We start from the raw sequence: 13,997 nt of genomic DNA on the forward strand, positions 1-13,997 counted from the left end.
ATGCTCACCAGACTGAAGTTTGAGGTTAATGGGGGTTTGAACAAGGTGAACAATATTCTTGTGTAGGCCTTCACAGCTTGTATTTATTGGGCAGGGTTGTGCTTCAGGGTTTAGCAATTAGGATTGTTGTCTAGACCATGGTCACTAAACTCTGAAGCTTGACACTGTCTAACAATATTCCATCATTGGAGGTTTTTAAGAAGAGATTGGACAAGCATTTGTCTGAAATGGTATAGGGCAGCGGTAGGCAACCTTGGCTCTTTTATGACTCGTGGACTTCAACTCCCAGAATTGCTTAGCTGACTCAGGAATAGCTGGCTCAGGAATTCTGGGAATTGAAGTCCACGAGTCATAAAAGAGCCAAGGTTGCCTACCCCTGGTATAGGGTCTGTTGCTTGAGCAGGGGGTTGGACTAGAAGACCTCCAAGACGCCTTCCAACTCTGTTATTCTGTTACTAAAATTGGCTTCTATTTTTTCCTCACCTTTAATTAATCCTATTCTATCAGGATGCAAGGAAAAATTGCATTTATTGTTTTGTCATGTCTCATGCGTTGCCAAAGTATTTTTCAAGGGTGACTCAACTTTATTTCTTGACTGTTCAAATAACTTTTTCCCGATTCTTATAATGTATTACGGCTTATAAATTACAGAGCAAACAAAATAGAAGCTGGCATAAGGAGATTCTATATTTAATTTTGAAGACAAGTGATCCTTTTAGTGGTAACTTTTTCAAACTTCCTTGTTTCCTGTTCCTTGCCCGCCTCCTTACCCTGCTTCGGTACCGTAATATATAGATCTAAGCAGAACAAACTTCTGCATCAATGAAGTGGGCAGGATTCTAATTAATCTTATCAGATCTACCTTGGGGCAAGAGCCTACTGTGCCCGTGAACGTCAAGGCCTCTGCTTTGCCTAATTGTCTGGCCCTGCTTGTACAACAAGATAACAGGTAGACCTCGATTTATGACCTCAGCTGAACCCAAAATTTCTGTCGCTAAGCAAAACATTCGTTAAGTGAATTTTGCCCCATTTTATGATCTTTCTTGCCCACAGTTGTTAAGTGAGTCACTGAAATTGTTAAGTTAGTAACAAGATAGTTAAGCGAATCTGGTTTTCCCATTGACTTTACTTCTCAGAAGGTTGCAAAAGGGGATCATGTGACCCTGGGACACTGTAACTGTCATAAACATGAGTCGGTTGCCAAGCTTCTGAATGTTGATCACATGACCATGGAGATGCTGCAACAGTCATAAGTGTGAAAAACGGTCATAAGTTACTTTTTTCAATGCTGTTGTAACTTTGAACGCTCACTGAACAAACTGTTGTGCATATGCCCTGTTTTGATTCTGCTTTCCCCAAATGGGCAGGGCTGCCCATTTGAGGAAGATACTAATGCAAAGTTCTCTCTTTAAGCCTCCTTTGTAATAAGAAAAGTTTCCGGTTTGCCTTCTATTACAGACCTTCCCACAGATCTCCACACTGCCTTGGTTTGCACTTCTCTTTCCCCTTGGTATCTTGCTCTCCATCAGAGGCATCCGTGATTTAATTGATGATGTTGTAAGTATTTGTTTTCAGCACCTGCAAAGGCATCAGTCTAACTGGATGACTGGCTGTAATCTCTTAGAGGAGGATAAGAGGATCACTCTGTAGCAGATGAGTTTATCAGAGTCACTTGGAGGACAGGGGAAGACAACTCAGCAATCCAGACCAGTGTTCTTCCAGTTTGACAACTTTAAGCTTCAACGCAGGGGCTGAATGTCTACGGAGATTCTCAGTCATTCAGGTCATGGTTTTCCCAAAGGCGCTTCTTCCAAAAGGCAACTGGACTTTGTTTTTCCTTGAAGACATTTTGCTTCTCATCCAAGAAGCTTCTTCAGTTCTGACTGGTGAGGATGGAAGGATTTAAATGCCTTGCAAGTCATCTGGTCATTAGCACTCAGAATGATAAGATGAGAAGCGAAACATCGTCGAGGAAAAACAAAGTCTAGTTGCCTTTTGAAAAAACACCTTGGGACAATGCATGGGCTGTCGAATTCTGGGAGATAAGTTACCTAGATTGAAAAACACTGATGTAAGCTAACAGGCCGTTTTTGGCACTACTCTTTATACTAAGATCCCTCGTTGGCTCTATATCACCCAGGGAAATTAAGGTTGTTGGTGTTTTTAATCAATGACAAACCCCTAAGGCCTGCTGTGTTGTTTTTTTAAGTGGAACTATAGAGGAAAATACTGTGATAAACTGCCTGGTTGAAGACAAGGATTCTGGTTCATTTCTCTTCTTATTTGAGCATAACTAGAACAGGAGAAATTTCTTTTAAGCCCCTAACTCACCAGGATTCAGACTGAAGGTTTTAAGGGCTCCTTACAGTTTTTGACTGTAAGCAATAAGGATGACCTGTCAACAAAAGTGCGTATAGTCAAGGCCATGGTCTTCCCAGTTGCAATGTATGACAGTGAAAGTTGGACTATAAGAAAGGCTGAGCGCCTAAGAATTGAGGCCTTTGAACTACGGTGCTGGAGAAGACTCCTGCGAGTCCCTTGGACTGCAAGGCGATCAAACCGGTCAGTCCTAGAGGAGATCAACCCTGACTGCTCTTTAGAAGGCCAGATCCTGAAGTTGAAACTCAAATACTTTGGCCACCTAATGAGAAGGAAGGACTCACTGGAGAAGAGCCTAATGCTGGGAAAGGTTGAGGGCAAGAGAAGAAAGGGACGACAGAGAATGAGGTGGTTGGATGGAGTCACTGAAGCAATAGGCATGAGCCTAAATGGACTCCAGAAGATGGTAGAGGACAGGAAGGCCTGGAGGAACATTGTCCATGGGGTAGCGATGGGTCAGACATGACTTCACAGCTAACAACAACAACAACAACAACCTTCAGAAGAGTCTACTTGCATTTTTGGTGTTGCCCTATATAGTTAGGTGTCACCTGTGTTTAAAGAAGTCCAGGGCAAGAAAAGAGCAAAAAAAAGCAAGCAGGGTGCTTTACAATTATTTTATCCTTGCTCAACTGGAGAACTCCAGTGTTAAAATATAGCAGTTAACTCTATTCTTTATCCCCTGGGATTCTCTGGTTGACCAAAGCTAAATGAACCACATCTTATAGGACAGAAAAGGCAAAAGAAGACCAGGGACTTACTTAGCATTGCAAAAGCCCATTTCCTGTATGCATGGTTTGTATAAATTTTTCATGATTTGATGGAAGTATTTCACATTCCACATTTAATATTTCACATTCCACATTTGATGGGATGTGAGATAAGAATTTCTGGCCAGAGGGCTGGCAATTTTTAATATTGGATTAAAGCAGCATTTCTCAAACTTGGCATGGATTCTTGATGAGTCTGAGAAATCCTGGATTAGATGAACAGAAGCTCAGTGTACCAATGCATTTCATTCATTCCTTTTTGGTTCTCAGGCACGACACCGAAGTGATGGGGAAATCAACAACAGGCCTTGTGAGATCTTGACAGGTGGAAGGTAAGCCAGCCTGGAAGATGCTTTCAGAAACATGTTTACTTCCTTTGAAAAGTACTATATTTTTAAGTAAGAGAGTAAAATTGGAGAACAGGGGGAAAACTCATGCTTTCTAAATACATATATTCTTCCTGGAAGTTATTAATAGTAATGGGCTTCCTAGAATGAAATATCAACTCTTGGCCAAATATGGAGACCTTCATGGCATTGCCAAAAGACCCATATTAGAATAGGTAGCCATGATAATTTTGGGATGTGATCTTCTACATGACTGGCAATTGGCTGGAATCACCCAAAGAAGATAGCATTAGCAATAGCACTTAGACTAATCTACCATTTCACAGTGCTTTACAACCATCTCTAAGTGCTTTACAAAGTCAATATATTGCCCCCAACAATCTGGGTCCACATTTTATTGACCTTAGAAGGATGGAAGGTTGAGTCAAACTTGAGCCAGTCAGAATTGAACTCCTGGCAGTGGGCAGAATTAGCCTGCAATACTGCATTCTAATCACTGCGCCATGATAGGGCAGATGGCTTCACTGATTTGATTATTATTATTTTTTATAATGGTGCTGAATCATCAGGCAGCAAATGCCCAAAGAAACCACAAGAAACAGGAAGAATGGAAATCTGTGGGCATTTATCTCCCACAATATTCCAATTCATGCTCAAAATGCTTGCTTGCAAAAAATGAAGAGTGTCGAATGTTGACCTACAATGTCTAGAGCAGGGGTAGGCAACGTTGGCTCCTTTATGACTCTTGGACTTCAACTCCCAGAATTCCTGAGCCAGCCATGCTGAGGGGAAAGGGAGAGGTTTCCAGGCTGAGCCATGCTGGCTCAGGAATTCTGGGAGTTGAAGTCCATGAATCATAAAAGAGCCAAGGTTGCCTACCCTTGGGCTAGAGGTAAGTGCAAAAAACATCTGTCACTTCACTTATTTGCAACTAAAGTAGGGAAAGCTGACATGAGAGCAACTTGGAGTAAATTTCTTCCAAGGGGGCAAACATTCTCCAACAACTCTTTTAAAACTTTTTCCGGTTTTAAAACTTTATTAAATTATATATAAGTTTGGTGGGTCGAATACCGAGTGCCGTGTAGCAGAGTGAGCACCTGTTACTCGTCCCAGCTTCTGCCAACCTAGCAGTTCAAAAGCACGTAAAAATGCAAGTAGAAAAATAGGGACCACTACGGTGGGAAGGTAACAGCGTTCCGTGCACCTTTGGTGTCTAGTCATGCCGGCCACATGACCACAGAGACATCCTCGGACATCCTCTTCGGCTTTGAAACAGAGATGAGCACCAGCCCCTAGAGTTGGAAATGACTAGCACGCATGTGCGGGTTATATGTGTGTGTGTGTGTTTGTGTGTGTGTGTGTGTGTGTTACAAAGAAAAAAGAAAAGGAGTTAAAAAGGGGGAAAGGAATAACAAAAAAAATGCAGTGTGCAAGCAACAACAAAAAGCTATAAAAAAAGGATCTTCCGACTTTCTTTGATACAGATAAAAACCTGTAAATCAAGGACCCTTTGAACTACAATAAACCATAAGAAAGAGTATGTCTATCATCATAAACATATTTAATCATCAAGACCCACATTTCATTTTTTTTTCAGGTTCATTCAAAAAATCCAAGAATTGGCTTCCAGGTAGAAAACATAGCCAGATAAAGACTTCTCTTTAATCAAAGCAATAAATTTTGCCATTTCTCCAGTCGCTCTTGAGAGTGATGGTATTCACTACAAATTCACCTTTCTGTCTTTCCTTTTAGTTTATTGACACAAGTGCTCCAGTCTTTCCATTGGTCCCACAAAGTGGATTTATTTCTTTTATTTTTATTTATTAACTTGTATCCCACCTTTTTACAAATAACTCAAAGTGGCGAACGTATCCAACACAGCTTCCTCATCCTATTTTCCCCACAACAACCCTGTGGAGTGGGCTGGGATTGAGAGAATGTGATTGGCCCAAAGTCACCCAGCTTATTTTCATGGCTAAGGGAGGACTTGAACTCACGGTCTCCTGCCTTCTAGCCTGGTGATTTTACCACTAGACCAAACCTTTCTTATCTATTATCTTTCCCATATTCCTAGTTTCTGCAAAAAGAAATGGTGTGATATACAAGTGGGTGATATCGTTTGCCTTCACAAGGATAGCTTTGTACCGGTAAGAATTTTTCTTTTCTTGTCTTAATCAAGGCTGCCACTGAATAAAATTTAAATTCTCAAGAGACATAATCATGGTTTAGCTTCTATCAGGACTTTTTTTTTTTTTTGCTTTTCCAGCAGGTTGTCTAGGTTGAAATGAAAGTTGAGGATTAGAAACAGGTGCCAAATTTTCTTTACATACCGAACAAACAAAATGTTTTTGGCCAGATTATTTCAAGAGTGGTCAAAATATTGCGATCCTAAAAAAAAGCTTCTGCCTCTTCTAATTTTGACAGCTCCATTTCAGTTCAGAACAGAAGAGCAGAGTTTTGAAAACTTTTGTGTTTGCAGATCTCCATCTTTAGATTGGATCCAGGGGTTAGAAGGAAATGTATTTTGTCATGTAGAGACTTGTGTGAAATTGCTGGTGGAAAAGGGCAGGTTTTAACATGCTTCCCCTTCACTTGCACAGTGATGCAGTTTTGTGTGTAACTGGACACAAAATCCAGAATCATGATATCTATCCAGGGCTGCATTCTAGATGGCTATAATCTACTTTTTTAAAAAAAATCTTTTTTTTAAAAAAAGAAAACTTTCCCAAATAAGGCAATGGAAAACAATATTTATTGTGTTTATTTATTTGAGTTTTGTTTGCCTATTATTTCATTAGTAATTCACAGTGAATTACATACTGTAATATTTCTTCCTCCACCTATTGTCCCCCTAACAACAGTATGAGGTGGGTTGGGCTAAGAGAGAGGAATTGGCTCAAAGTCGTGCAGCTGTCTTTTATGCCTAAGGTGGGACTAGAACTTCCCGTCTCCTGGTAATTGGCCCAGGATCACCCAGTCAGTTTTCATGCCTAAGGCGGGACTAGAAGTGACAGTCTTCCAGTTTCTAGGCCAGCATCTTAACCATCACACCAAAGTGCCTCTTGTATTTCAGTCTCAATTTGCCTAATTTGTTATTTTCTACCAATTCGTGAACTATAATTTTGGAATCATTTAATATTCTCACTTTTTTGAAGTTCACCATTCTGCAGTTCACCCTTGTTTTAAAAAAGTATATTAGGGGGAAAAAACTGTATGGAAGCCACTTATTTATTTATAAAATTTATAGGCTGCCCATCTGACCTCAAGGTAACTCACACCAACATATCACAAGCATTAGGGGAAATGGTTTCTTAAAACTGTATTATGCAAAATTACAGAATTAAAATCTCTGTCTTTGGAGAATTGTGGACAGTTGAACTGATGGTAATCCTCGACTTACGATCACAATTGGAACTGGAATTTCCTTCGTAAGTTGTTGCTGTTATAAGTTGAGTGAGACCTGACTTTAAGTGAATCATTGCAATTGTTAATTGAGTCATGTGGTTAAGGGCGTGGAGAATCCATTTACATTGTGCAGTTGTCATATTACATGAATAGGTAGCCCTTGACTTACATCCATAATGGAACAGAGAGTGGGCAGTATCAGAAATTGAGTATAATTGTGTCATAAGTACTATGGGGTGATAACTTTAAACAGTCACTAAGCAACGTTGTAAGTCGAGACTACTTGTACTAGGTACAGTGTAGTGTATGCTCTTAAGCATACACGGGATGTCAGCACAGCAGGGGGCTGGACAGCTCCAGGCTACAACCGCGTTTGGCGGGAAAGCCTGAATAGAGCAAGTCGTTGACAGCCCCAGGGCATGGTCAGCTCTGGCGGGAAGCCAGGGTTTAAATCCATTGGCCACCTGCACTGGCGGGAAGCCCAGGTTTGAATCTATTGCTTGCGATTCACCTGGGCAGGTATAAATAGACGCCAGGTAACCCCTTTGCCCCAGCTTCATTCCTGATCCAATAAAGAAGTTACTACCCAGCTCCAGTGTCCGCCTCTCTGTGTGACCACGCGACTTTGCATACAGTATATAATTTAAGAGAACTTTTTTTAAAGCTTTATTAGACTCCATGATGCCCATATAGAAAAAGGATTGTCTAGGACAGCATTTTGCTGTAGGTGTAATAAAGACAATGCTTCTATAAAACATGTTTTTACAAAGTCTTATACTTACTAAGCTTTGAAACAAAGTAGTGGATAATACTGTATAAATGTGATTGTGTGACGAAAACCAACATTTTCAAAAGATGGATTGGTAGTCGCTGGCTATATTTGGACCTATCAACAAAGCTCTCTTCTTTTTTTCCCAGGCTGACATTCTCTTACTCTCCAGTTCAGAACCAAACAGCCTCTGCTACGTGGAGACTATGGATATAGATGGGTAATGTCTTTGCTTGTTATTATTGTTATTGTTATTATTATTATTTGCTCTGTTTTTATACGTGGAACATGAACCTTCCTCAAATACTGGATGGGGAATTCTGGGAATTGAAGTCCATACCTCTTAAAGTTCCTGATATAGGAAACGTTGATATAGGCTTTTCACATATCAAAGGTGCTCTTGAACAGTGGTAGAATAAGGGCAAAAAAAAAGAAAAATTTGATACCAGGGCTGTATATAAACCAGTGGAACAGCATACCCCCAGAAATCGTGGGCACCCCATCACTGGAGATCTTTAAGAAGAGACTAGACAATCACCTGTCTGAGATGGTGTAGGTTCTCCTGCTTAAGCGGGGGGCTGGACTAGCAGACCTCCAAGGTCCCTTCCAGTTCTGTTCTGTTCTGTTCTGTTCTATTCTGTTCTGTTCTGTTCTGTTCTGTTCTTATTTCATTCCTGGCATACGGATAATTGAAGACAATGTAGGAAATAATTTTGGCAGGAGTCATGCTCCACTTAAGTGCCAGTAGAGCAACACATTCAATTTATTAATTTAAATAAATTAATTTTGATGAAATGGCATTGGTTTACTTGTGAAACATGAATACAGGTCGTCCTTGACTTAAAGCACAGTTGAGGCCAACATTTCCACTGCTACGCAAGGTGGTTGTGGAGTGAGCCGTGTCTAATTTTATGACCTGTTTTGCCATGGTTGTTAAGTGAATCACTGCAGTTGTTAAGTGAATCACTCAATCTTTAAGCGATTCCAGCTCCTCCCATGGACTTTCCTTCTCAGACGCTGGTCATGGCAATCCCATGACCCAATCCCATGTATCACAAATCCGTGCTGGTTGCCAAGTGGCCATCTTTTCATCACGTGATTGTGGGGATGCTGCAACTGTCAAAAGTGTGATGACTGGTTGTAAGCAGAGGTGGGATTCAGCCAGTTTGCACCAGTTCGGCAGAACCGGTAGCTAATTTTTTGTTGCCCAGGCCGACAGCAGTCTTCCGTAAACAGCATCCACACAGAAAACTGGTTGTTCACATATTTGAATCCCACCCCTGGGTGTAAGTCACTTTTTCAGTGTCATAGTAACTCTGAGCACTAAATAAATGGTTGTAAGTCAAGGGCTATGTTAAGTATTGAGATCGGTGAGGCATTGAGGAGGCGAGCGTAGTTAAACATCCGAACGTTTATTAGGTTAACACAGAAGCAGCTCTAACAGCTGCCTTGACATCTATTTATATGGACCACCGATAGGCGGTGACCAATGAGATTAAAGCATTTTCCCGCCCAAAACACAAATTTACAATACTGCAGTGCAGACAGGCAGTTAAGAGTTTAAACGAACACGGCAGTTATTCATTTATAACTGCCCATATCACTTCACATCAATACATAACAGGCTACTTATAGAAATCCAAAGAAAGTAGCACATATTCCTGTCCCGGCCTTCATTTAAAAAATGTTCTCCATTAAATTTAAATTGAAACAATACAATACAATACAGGTAGTCCTCAACTTACGGCCACGACGGAGCCCAAAATTTATGTTGCTAAATGAGAAACTTGTTAACTGAGCTTTGCCCCATTTTACAACTTTTCTTGCCGCATTTGTTAAGCGAATCACTGCAGTTGTTCAATTAATAACACAGTTTTTAAGTGAATCTGGCTTCCCCGTTGACTTTGCTTCTCAGAAGATCTCAAAAGGGGATCACATGACCCCGGGACACTGCAACCGCCATAAATGTGAGTCAGTTGTCAAGTATCTGAATGTAAATCACGTGACCATGGGGATGAGGCAACGTTCATAAGTGTGAAAAATGGTCATGTCACTATTTTCAGTGGTGTTGTAACTTCGAACCATCGTTAAACAAACTTTGTAAGTCGAGGACTACCTGTACCATACTACAATTAAAAAAAGGCTGCTCATTTTCCGGTTTTGAAGCTGATTCCACTCTGCTTTTTTCAGAGAGACCAACTTGAAATACAGACAAGCTCTCCTGGTAACACATGAGAAGCTGACCTGCATGGAGAACATGGCTGCCTTTGATGGTGAGTGCTTCTCACAATCCTTTCTTTTCATTTTCAGAAATGGTTCCACGGGATCGGTAATTTCATTTATTATCATTTATTATTCTACTGGGGTTTTACATGATTTGAAGAATGCTGTAATTGAATTCTCTTTCCTTTGCTATTTAAGTTTTGATCACAACTGCTTAATATTTTATCAGCAACATATTGTCTGGGTTCCAACACTTAACTTACTAATAATACATGCTAAATTCCTTTCTCTCTACCTCATTTTTCTAGCCATTGATAAAAGATATCCCGTTTTATAAAATATACTGAATCTTCTTTCTCTTTCATTTTCAATGTCAATCTATCCATTTCTGCACAATCTAATTTTTTTAAATTAATTCTTCCTCCATTGGTACATTTTCATTTTTCCAATGTTTATTTATTTATTTATTTTATTACATTTATATACCGCCCTTTCCCGAAGGACTCAGGGCGGTTTACAGGGTGATTAAAAAAACCAAAATACAAAAGTTAAAAACAAATTTAAAAAAATTATATTTGTCCCTGCATAAATAAAACCCCAGTTAAAATAAGATTAATCCTCAGCCTGGGCCAGAGAGCTCGAAGAGCCAGGTCTTCAGGCCCCGGCGGAATGAACGGAGGTCGGGGGCGGTCCTCAGCTCCACTGGCAGCTGGTTCCAGAGGGCAGGCGCCCCCACTGAGAAGGCCCTCCCCCTGGGTGTTACCCGCCGGCAATCTCTTACCGGTGGCACCCTGAGAAGACCCTCCCTGTGGGAGCGCACTGGACGAAGGGAACTTGATGCCGGCAGCAGGTGTTCCCTCAGATATCCCGGACCCAAGCCATTTAGGGCTTTATAGGTCATCACCAACACCTTGAATCTCACCCGGAGGGCAACCGGAAGCCAATGCAGTTCGCGGAGCAGAGGTGTTACATGGGAGTATCGGGAAACCCCCATCACCCCCATGTTGAGTGAATACATTTCTTGCTGCAGTTAATACATGTACAATTAGATATATACACTCTTTCTCATAATTTCCTACAATTATGCCTAACAAAAATAATTCTGGCTTAAAATCTATATGTTTTTTTAGTCATTTTCTCTAACCATATGTGTATTCTTCACCATACATATCTCTAGAGATACATTTCATGGAAGGAAATGTGATAGATAGATAGATAGATAGATAGATAGATAGATAGATAGATAGATAGATAGATAGATAGATAGATAAAAATGTACATAAATTACATATGTACATAAATACATATATTGATAAGTAACCCTGGTTGGAATAAAGGTACCATTTTAAGATAAATGCTAAAAGAAATGTGGGGTTGCAGGGAAAAAAAGGATATTTTGGGGTGCGGAGGAGAAATAGGTGAACCAGGTTCTCATCTCTTCTTTCAATTGTCCAGGTGAGGTGGTCTGCGAAGAGCCAAACAGCCAGTTACACAACTTTATTGGCACCTTAGAATGGCATGGAGAGAAATACCCTCTCGACTGTGAGAAAATCCTGTTGCGTGGCTGCAGAATACGTAACACAGAGGTTTGCTACGGCCTTGTTATTTATGCAGGTGAGTGAGAAAGATCAAGCTTGCCTTCCATGGAATAAGGGTTGGAAAAGACCTCTGAGGTCATCTAGGCCAACCCTGCTGTACATGGCAACCTTAAAATAAAGTAACAGTGGAACATTTACAATTCAATGCTCTTGTGGCAATTTGTCATTGACATCTCTCTCCAGCAAAAAAAAATCTATCTATCTATCTATCTATCTATCTATCTATCTATCTATCTATCTATCTATCATCTATCTATCTATCTATCTATCTATCTATCTATCTATCTATCTATCTATCTATCTATCTATCTATCTATCTATCTATCTAACTAACATCTCCCTCCCTCCGAAGGCAGAGTATTCAATCATCCATTAAGAAGTATTTCCTAAATTTTTCCAAATCCTGCTTCTCTGTAAATATCTCTTTTCCTGCTATCTAGAGAAACAGGAAACAAAATTGCCCAATCTTCTCTTCAGCGGCTGGTCAGAGACAGCTGAAGGGAGAAAGAGCACTAATCAGGTGCCTCAGAAGCCACTTGCCATCTTAACTGGAGATGGTTTGCCCAGTTTTATGTGTCTAATCCAGGGTTTTTCAACCTTGGGTATTTTAAGAAGGATGGACTTCAATTCCCAGAATTCCCCAGCCAGCCATGCTGGCTGGGGAATTCTGGGAGTTGAAGTCCATACATCTTAAACCAGTGGTGGGATTCAGCCGGTTCACACCACTTCGGCAGAACCAGTAGCTAATTTTTGGTTGCCCAGGCCCAGAATGGACTTCTGGAAGCGGCATCCACACAGGAATCCACACAGGAATCCCACCACTGTTTCAAACTTCTCAAGGTTGGAAAACTTTTCTCCAATCTCCAATCTAGATTTCTCCATAATCTTTTCACCAGCACCAGCCGACTTCTTCCAAATGAACTTTTCTTTCAGATCACATGCCAGTCACTTTTCTGGCATAGTCTTCCTTGCTCTTTCCCTACATTTCCTCAGGCAGGAAACATTAAGAGAAGCTGACCGTACCAGTTCATATGCTTTTTTCAGGCTCAGGATAATCATAAATAGGATCTTGTCTTGCTTCACTTGAAACAGCTGCGCCCACACCTGGGATGAGATGAGAGGCCTAGGATCTGGTTTGAAACTGTTTGAAGAGTTTTTAAATTAAAAACAGCTAGATAAGTAAAGGAACCCAAGCACCAATCACTCAAGATCAAATAATGTGCCAGCTCTCAACATTATTTCATAATGGAAATTGGAGACAACCTGTTTCCGCATCTGCCCTCAAACATCAAACCTGAAACTGAGGTGACACAGAACACTCAGCCAATCCAGTTTGCCTTTCCAACCTACAGGCGTTTGGCGACTGGTTTCTCCCACAGTGGCAGCTGTGTTTATTTTGTTTTAAAATCCAACCATCTCAAATGTCTCTTTTCCAGGTTTCGATACCAAAATCATGAAAAACTGTGGAAAGATCAAGTTAAAAAAAACAAAACTCTGCCATCTGATGGATCGTCTCGTGCTCCTGGTAAAAGCACCCTACTATTCAAGTTTTCTGAGGCCAGGAGGAACAAGAGGGATATAAGAAAGGGGAGGTGGTTGTACTTTGAGCAGCATGCAAACAGGCTGGGGTGGGGTCCAAAACAGCAAGATGGCAGTAGCGAAGCCCCACCGCTTTGTACACGAGTGTGACATTGATACCTGTATAGAAGGGATCGGTTTCAAATTGTATGGCCAAAGCCACCATTTTGCTTTATTTGACCCCCCGCCCCCGCAAATGCCATGCTACCTTCTCAGAGATTAGAAACATTCAGTTTTGTTATGCAACATCTGCTTGTCGCATCCCTGAGAACTGAATCTACAAAACTATTTTCACAAGCCTTGAGGTTCTTCTCTCTTATGTATAAGGTAGCCCTTGACTTACAAGTACAATTGGGATTAGATTTTTCCGTTGCCAAGGAAGGCAGCTGTTAAGTGAGTTACACCTAATTCTACGACCTTTCCTCCCACGGTTGTTAAATGAATTGCTGCAGTTGTTAAGTGCATCATGCAGCTGTTAAGCAAATCTGATCTCTGCATCGAGTTTGCTTGCGGGAAGCTCCCTGGGAAAGTCGCAAGGGGTGATCACATGACCGCGGGATGCTGCAACTGTCATTAAGTACAGGCTGGTTGCCAAGTGCCCACGTTTTGATCACATGACCGTGGGGATGCTGCAACAATTGTTAAGTGTGAGGACGGGTCATAAGTCACTTTTTTCAGTGTCATTGCAACTTCAAATTATCCCTAAGTGGATTTATATATTTATATTTATATTTATTAAATTTTTATACCGCCCTTCTCCCGAAGGACTCAGGGCAGTGTACAGGGCAATAAATATTAAAAACGAAGTACAAAGGTTAAAAAACAATTAAATATTATGCCCGATATAAACAGTAATTAAAACCATATTAAAAACCCAACCCTTAACCCAGGGGTGTCAAACTCAATTTCATTGAGGGCCGCATCAGCA

The 13,997-nt window shown here is 40.8% G+C and overlaps 1 protein-coding gene across 3 annotated transcripts in view; it reads left to right on the top strand.

The window, feature by feature from the left end:
* The window catches only part of ATP8B3 (ATPase phospholipid transporting 8B3), an 80,406-nt gene that overhangs the window by 22,032 nt on the left and 44,377 nt on the right, over positions 1 to 13,997 (top strand). For all 3 annotated transcript variants that reach the window (XM_083349527.1, XM_083349526.1, XM_083349528.1), the window contains 7 exons: positions 1,459 to 1,557; positions 3,420 to 3,481; positions 5,571 to 5,643; positions 7,820 to 7,890; positions 9,861 to 9,943; positions 11,349 to 11,507; positions 12,928 to 13,016. In XM_083349527.1, the coding sequence (XP_083205653.1) occupies positions 1,459 to 1,557; positions 3,420 to 3,481; positions 5,571 to 5,643; positions 7,820 to 7,890; positions 9,861 to 9,943; positions 11,349 to 11,507; positions 12,928 to 13,016 (636 nt within the window). The remainder of the gene's footprint in view (positions 1 to 1,458; positions 1,558 to 3,419; positions 3,482 to 5,570; positions 5,644 to 7,819; positions 7,891 to 9,860; positions 9,944 to 11,348; positions 11,508 to 12,927; positions 13,017 to 13,997) is intronic.

Source organism: Vipera ursinii, assembly GCF_947247035.1.
Source record: "Vipera ursinii genome assembly, chromosome: 1".
NCBI classification, from domain to species: Eukaryota; Metazoa; Chordata; class Lepidosauria; order Squamata; family Viperidae; genus Vipera; species Vipera ursinii.